We start from the raw sequence: 7245 nt of genomic DNA, 5'->3' as shown, positions 1-7245 counted from the left end.
AGTAAAACAAAATCCTGTTGATTTGGGTGGTGGCAGCACTCCGACATCGTTCACCTTCTTGAATGCGTCGTCTTTGGACAATGGGAGGGAAGGCAATGCTCTCTCGTAGGCAATCGGCCGTTGTTTGCGGTCGGTGTGTTCTTCATTGGTGCGGTGATTAGTGGCAGATCAGTTTCCTGCTGGAGCTCCGGTTTCCCCATGGCGTCATGCATTTCTTCTCACTGCATCTTCGGTGATGCTTTCATCCGGCAGCTGGGCCGTGCGCCGTGATGGGCTTCGAAGGCGAGCATCACAACGGATGAGGTGTTTCGCAAAGTGAGGTGCTAGTGCTTGTCGTCCTACCTTGGGCCTCTGGTTGTTCGATATCCATGCATGCTCCGGGGGGAGCAACTCCGCCATGCCGACGATGGGGCGCCCTACGAGCCAGCTCGAGAGGGCTGATGGTGCCTTCTTTGGCGGCGGAGACGGATGGTGTGATGCCGGTGTGACCTCGGGGATTTGATGACACACGGGTTTCCTCCGGCGGCAAACCACCTCCTTGGCCTCGTCTCCTCTTTGACAAGATCACGGTGTCGACCTAAGGCATCGTTTGTTCAACTTTCTGAATTTTTTCTATACAGTGGCTTGCTACCTGGTTCTATAGTTTCATGTATCCTTTTGCTGTTTTTATGTCTCTATTTTGTTGCTCTTGTGTGTGCGTGCGTGCGTGCGTGCGTGTGTGTGTGTTGTGTGGCCATCCGGTCTGTAAGGGCGTCATTGATTTAACACCGGGCCTCGGCCTTGTTTCTAAAAAAATCTAGGCTCCATCTGTTTGGGTGTTAGACCACAAAAGTTGGCATGCCAAAGCTCATAGATTCGGAGGTCACGCTTCTAACACTTTGTCCAACATACTTGCAAGCCAAACATTTAAGATAGCATCACGATCTTGATATCATCACGATCTTTCACGTTAATTTTGTTCTTGACCATGATCATAAAGCCCTTCAAGTAAAAGCTTGCAATACCATTATTGGTAAGTTTTTGGGTTACTAATAGCCAGAGTTAATAATGTTTGACGAGCAAGTCCAGTCTTAAAATTATGATGTAGCAAGTTGAAAGTCAACATGTGATTGGATGATTGGAAAGGTGGATGTATCTCATAGCAAACTTGAGACCATACATCAAGTTTGACGTCATATGTATCTCATTAAGGCGGATTATTGTTCCATCACTGGGAGGGGGCATTTTCATTGATAATGAGGCACGTGTGATGACATCATCAATCATAGACTCCACGACTACAACATTCAGTAGAGGTCGTGTGAGTTACTATATCAGGAAAAAAGTTTAGAACTTTCTGAAACTTCTAAACATGCATTTCACATTTTGTTGAGAACATAGGGCTCCATGTAGCTCGAGAGCCAAGTTATTAGCAGCTCGACGAATGCTATGAGAATACTGGTGGCACCCTTACTGTATGTTTATGGTCTCTACAATTTTTCTTTATGATTTTTTTATCCATATGACTTTATTTGATACAGCCTATGTTACAATGTCTTTTGCGCTATCATAAAAGGAAAAACCCTTAACTCAAACCACTTGGAGTGACCCTCATGTTTTTAGCTGTGCAATCAAAGACTTTTATATCCCGCGTGATTCAAAATGTCACAAAACGTGTGATTCAGATGTCATCACGTTGGACTTTTGTGTACTTGACATGAATTTTGTAAGAACGTCGAAGAGAGGTAAGACATGCTCAAGACAAAAAAGGGAAAACCTTCGTTACTATTTCCAAAACGAGTGAGAAATGCTAAGTAGAATAAGTTTTTTTTTTACTGGTGAAGTCGAATAAATTTCAAGAAGATGATACATGTAATTGGAAGTAAAATAGGAAGACCAAGTTAGATGAAATATACAGTACAGTAGTAGTAGTATATGTTTTAACGTGAGGAGCATCAATGTGCAACCACATAACTGTGCTGAATTGAATGCGTTGATGCACAATTTTTTCCACTAGACGAGTCAAGATCGTCGATATAAATATAAAGGATTTTGTCATTGAGTACTCAATCACTCACTAGAAAACAATTTCGTTGGCTGTTCGTTGCCGGATCCTCCCACACATGACCCCCGTCCCCTTGTCGGCTCATCGAAGGCAACGGCGACGGCAACCTCGGCTCGCCGGCAGCCAACGCCGTCCGCGTCCCTACCCTGACGCCACCGTCACTCGCTTCCATTGCTCGCGCCGATCGTCGCCATGTTTCAGCGGCGGCTGGCCGCGGTAATCTTGCTCCTGTTCTCTCGGGACGTCGCCGGCGTCCAAGAGTTCGTGTACGACGGCTTCGCCGCCGGCAAAGTGGTGACCACCGGCACGGCCGTCGTCACCCCCTCCGGCATCCTCCAGCTCACCAACGACACCAAGGAGACCCTCGGCCACGGCTTCCACCCGGCGCCCCTCCGCTTCCGGGACGCGTCCACGGGCGCGCCCGTCTCCTTCTCCACCACCTTCGTGCTCGCCATCGCGCCTCGGTACCCGGACGCGCACGGCCACGGCATCGCCTTCGCACTCGCGCCGTCGGTCAACGTCTCAGGCGCCGTTGCCGGCAAGTACCTCGGGCTGTTCAACACGTCAAACAGCCTGGGCAGCGGCACGAGCCAGATCGTGGCCGTCGAGCTCGACACGGTCATGGACATGGAGTTCCAGGACGCCGACGACAACCATGTCGGCGTCGACGTCAACAGCCTCCACTCCGTCAACTCGGCCACCGCCGGGTACTGGCACGATGATGGCTCCGGTGGGAGGAGATTCGACAACATCAGCCTGACCGGCGGCAGCAACGCGCCTGTGCAGGTGTGGATCGAGTACGATGGCGACAGCGCGCGCCTCGAGGTGACGCTGTCGCCGGCGGGCGAGCCCAGGCCAGCCCTCCCGCTCTTGTCGTGCCACGTCAACCTCTCGTCGGCCGTCGCCGACGACACCTACGTCGGCTTCTCGGCGGCGAACGGCGCCGCCATGAGCTCGCATTACGTCCTTGGCTGGAGTTTTCGCCTCGGCGGAGGCCGCGCGCCGGACCTCGACCTCTCCAAGCTCCCGAGCCCCCCGTCGCCGCGATCACCCAAGAGGAGGATGCCACATCTTCTCCTCCTGGCACTGCTCCTCCTAGCCGTCGTGGTCCTGCTCCTGGTGTCGGCGGCCATCGGGGTGCTCGTCATGCGGCGGCGCCAGCAACGCTGGCAGTTCGCCGAGGAGGATGAGGAAGGATGGGAGATGATAGACTACAGCCCACACAGGATCAGCTACAAGGACCTGCACGACGCCACCAATGGCTTCCGCGACGTCATCGGCGTCGGTGGTTTCGGCCGCGTGTACCACGGCGTGCTCCCGAGGTCCGGCGTCGAGGTCGCTGTCAAGAAGGTGTCCCACGGGTCGCAGCAGGGGTTGCAGGAGTTCCTGTCAGAGATCACGAGCATGAGCCGGCTGCGCCACCGCAACCTGGTGCAGCTCCTCGGGTACTGCCGGCGGCGCGACGAACTGGTGCTCGTCTACGACTACATGCCCAACGGCAGCCTGGACCAGCACCTGTTCGGCCGCGCCGCGCCGGGGTTGAGCTGGGAGCAGCGCGCCAAGATCGTCCGGGGCGTCGCCGGCGGGCTGCTGTACCTGCACGAGGGGTGGGAGCAGGTGGTGGTGCACCGGGACATCAAGGCCGGCAACGTGCTCCTCGACGCCGACATGAACGGCAAGCTCAGCGACTTCGGCTTCGCGCGGCTCTACGACCACGGCGGCGACCCGCACGCGACGCACGTGGTCGGCACGCTCGGGTACATCGCGCCGGAGATGAGCAAGACCGGCATGGCCACCACGAGCTCCGACGTCTTCGCCTTCGGAGCCTTCCTGCTCGAGGTGGCGTGCGGCCGGAGGCCCGTGGTGTTCACCGCGGACGCCGACGGCGACTTGCCGTCACCGGCGGGTATCGTCGAGCTCGTCCTCCAGCGCTGGAAGGCCGGGAAGATCACGGAGGCTCGGGACCCGAGGATCGGCGAGTGCGACGAGGACGACCTGGAGCTGGTCCTCAAGCTGGGGCTGCTCTGCTCGCACCCTGACCCGGAGCGCCGGCCGGGCATGAGGCAGGTGGTGCAGATGCTGGAACATGCCGTGCCCCCGCCAGAGATGTCGCCGGAGGTTATCAGCGAGAGCATGAAGCAGTTCGAGCACCATGAGGCTTTCGACGAGTTCGTCGGAATGTCGTTCCCGTCGACGTCCGAGGTCACCACCGCCACGACGCGGCAATTCTCAAACGGCAGCCGTCCTCGTAGTGACTTCCATTCAAGCTAGATTAGCAAATACAGCCGCAAGCAGTACGTTGTGAAAATTTTAACTTGTGTAAACATCTGAACTGAGAAGAACATTTCTAATTTTCCATCAGATTTTTTTATAAAGGCCCAAGTGAGCTATTTTGTGTTTCCACAATAAAAATACTACAATGATTGACTATAAGAACCTATTCTGCACCTTTTTTTTTGTTTTGCACATGACTCAAGAATGTATGTATTTTCACAAAACTTTTCAAGAAACTGAAGTATTGCAATATGTATACGTGTGATTTTTTTTTCACGTAAATGTATAATTGTTTATTTTGAGCCAGCAGCACATCTCCCGTGCGCAACTTGAAGTTACCGTCGAAGCTAGTTGCGTGAATTATTGACCTTCCAAGAATTTCTCAAGCAATGGGTGGCCTAGAAAAGAAAGTAGTTCCGAGATAATGGCACCGTGGCTGCTGGCTGGCAAGTCAGGACCTCTCCATCAGCAGTAACCGTGTAGGTCTCGGGGTCGACCTCGATTTTCGGAAGCGCGTCGTTGAGCTTCATGTCCAGCTTCGATAAATGGCGGACGCCACCAACAGCTTCCACCCTCTTTGCTAGTTTGTACTCTGATGCAACACCAGCTTCTTTGGCAGCCTGTGATCATTTCAGATATTAAACAGCAGTCATTGCCATTCCTCAAGACCATATCAGTAGATGGATATATTTCTTTCACCAAAGATATCGCTATACATATTATCTATATTAAGCTTGCAAAAGTTTCTTTCACAGCATTATTTTGTAAAAACAAAACGTTAGTAGTGAGGTATGGTATCGAACATTACTAATCATCCTAAATTCGTTACAAGAGTTCAATAGGCTAACCTTGCTCACAAATGCAATCGAGTGAGAACTCCCGGCCTTTCCATATGCACCAAACATAGGTCGCATCATAACCTGCATCAAGAATACACCATTCTGTGCTGTAAGTTTTTCAACTACAAGAAGATTGTGGAGACATCGACAAAAGAGTAAAATGCTGATTCTTTTTGAGAAACATGCTGATTCATCCGCACTTTGTAGTTTCTTCATCTAACATAGATTTTTTTTTTTGTAGTTTACCACATACCATCATAATTTAACAACGACAAACCAGATGTCGTCGCGATCATCACCAAGGTCAAGAGGAAGCACGAGTGACCTGACAGGAGTTGTGTCTGTGAAGCTTGCTGACCTAGGTCCCTGGGTTGTTTGGGTCTTCAGGTTGTGAATCAATCCTATAGTCTAATTTGTAATAGCTCACAGGGCCAAGGTAGGGTGTGTGCTCCTTGGTATGCAGAGTGTGTTTCTTGATATTTTAGGCCACCAAGTTCACCCTCCTAGTTTTGTAAACCTTTTATCTTCTATTAATGAAAAGGCACAGCTGATCTTTTGTGCATCCTTGACAAAACAAGTGGGTAACTACAGCAGAAGAGCTAGATTATAAAAAGAGCATGTTTTATCAATTTCAATTGCGCATAGGGCAAGATTTTTCTTGCACCAACATCAGTGATGTGCTGGTCAAACTTGGCTGTTAATGTCAACTAGGTCATAACTGACAAGCTAGCTATTTTCATGTAAGCTAAATGGAAACATTATGACAGGATTAATGCAAGACTTTCTTATTCAAAGGATCTCAGAGAAAGGAGTCCATACAGGTTCAGGTGTTGGAATGCTAGCATTCGGATCACCCATATTGGCCCACGCAATTGCACCACCTTTTATGATTAATTCTGGTTTTGCACCAAAGAAAGCAGGTTTCCAAAGAACTAGATCAGCTAACTTTCCCGCCTGCCAAAAGCACATAGAGATAAATATTAAAATGGAAAAACAATTCAAAAGTAAGGATCAGTTAGCTTTTGAATTGACATATTCAGAAAAGGAAATCCTTAGCCAGAATGCAGGTGGGTGTGATACCAATCAACAAAATATTCCGAGTTGCCTTGATACACAACATTTTTCAGGAGCTACAGTGAAATTACATATGTTGCTAGACTTGCTAAGTTGCTATTACATTATATTACCCTGAAATTATATCAAGCATATTAAACAAAGCACATAACCCTTTTCCTTTAGATGCCTAATTTCACAGTGTGTGGACAGCATTGCCTACCTTATGTTGTCTACTGAATATGAAGCATTTAATGGAAGAAAATCTGAAAGTGGTCAAGAGACATACCTCCACAGAACCAACAAAATCTGAGAAGCCGCTTACTATAGCAGGATTTATGGTATATTTTGCTATGTATCTTCTTATACGGAAGTTGTCATTATCCTTGGCAGGATCAGAGTCGCCAGGCCCATGTAACCTACCTCTTTGGACTTTCATCTTGTTTGCAGTTTGCCATGTTCGGATAATCACCTGAAAAGTAATTGTTTCAATAAATGCATATAAATAAATCAAGTTTGAAATCAGCTGCTGGTTACTAGAGCTCAGACGTCAATCTAGACTTATAAGTATATCAGTTCAAGTCTCTCAAATAACTATTTTTTCCATCACGGCTTATCCGAGAAAGCCAAAAGACGTACTTCATTAGAACGATTAATTTATGATACTCATAAGCTGATAGTTGCTCCAATGAATTGATTTGTTTGGTTTGCATTGACACTAGATTTGAAAATAAACTGGTATTATTTCCTCCTGAAGTTATTTTCACGCCATTTCCCTAAAGTTTACGATAATACAGAAATTACTACATTGCCTAGTTACATTCTGATGAATTAGCACATAAAATGAATAATACAATCCGGTGTACAGAATAAGAGGACTGACATAAAATAATTTACTTGAACTCAAAACACAAGGAAATGATGATTTGTAACCTGCAAGTAGTATTTGAATCTGCACTTGGTTATTATGAATAGTAGAAATTCAGAAACTAGCATCAACCCTAAGATGCATTAAAGCAGTTCACTTCCATGTGA

General features: G+C 48.4%; 2 protein-coding genes across 5 annotated transcripts in view; one reads left to right on the top strand and one right to left on the bottom strand.

The window, feature by feature from the left end:
- The first annotated feature begins 1869 nt into the window (after window positions 1-1869).
- Window positions 1870-4405, top strand: LOC125511198 (L-type lectin-domain containing receptor kinase SIT2). Its single transcript, XM_048676503.2, has one exon. The coding sequence runs from the start codon at window positions 2237-2239 to the stop codon at window positions 4313-4315; it is 2079 nt and encodes a 692-aa protein (XP_048532460.1). The 5' UTR covers window positions 1870-2236; the 3' UTR covers window positions 4316-4405.
- A 122-nt stretch (window positions 4406-4527) lies between these two features.
- URE (urease) overlaps window positions 4528-7245 on the bottom strand; it is a 10525-nt gene continuing 7807 nt past the window's right edge. For all 4 annotated transcript variants that reach the window (XM_048676500.2, XM_048676499.2, XM_048676501.2 and 1 more), the window contains 4 exons: window positions 6500-6682; window positions 5977-6111; window positions 5167-5238; window positions 4528-4938 (listed from right to left, as the gene is read on the bottom strand). In XM_048676500.2, the coding sequence (XP_048532457.2) occupies window positions 4717-4938; window positions 5167-5238; window positions 5977-6111; window positions 6500-6682 (612 nt within the window). In that variant the 3' untranslated portion in view covers window positions 4528-4716. The remainder of the gene's footprint in view (window positions 4939-5166; window positions 5239-5976; window positions 6112-6499; window positions 6683-7245) is intronic.

Source organism: Triticum urartu, chromosome 5A (genome assembly GCF_056163025.1).
Source record: "Triticum urartu cultivar PI428250 chromosome 5A, HENAU_Tu73, whole genome shotgun sequence".
In the NCBI taxonomy this organism is placed as follows: Eukaryota; Viridiplantae; Streptophyta; class Magnoliopsida; order Poales; family Poaceae; genus Triticum; species Triticum urartu.
The sequence above is the reverse complement of the archived record's forward strand: the minus strand, read 5'-3'. Positions and strand labels throughout refer to the sequence as shown.

Coding starts and splice junctions, on each gene's coding strand:
- LOC125511198 (XM_048676503.2), top strand. CDS start 2,237: ATGTTTCAGCGGCGGCTGGCCGCGGTAATCTTGCTCCTGTTCTCTCGG.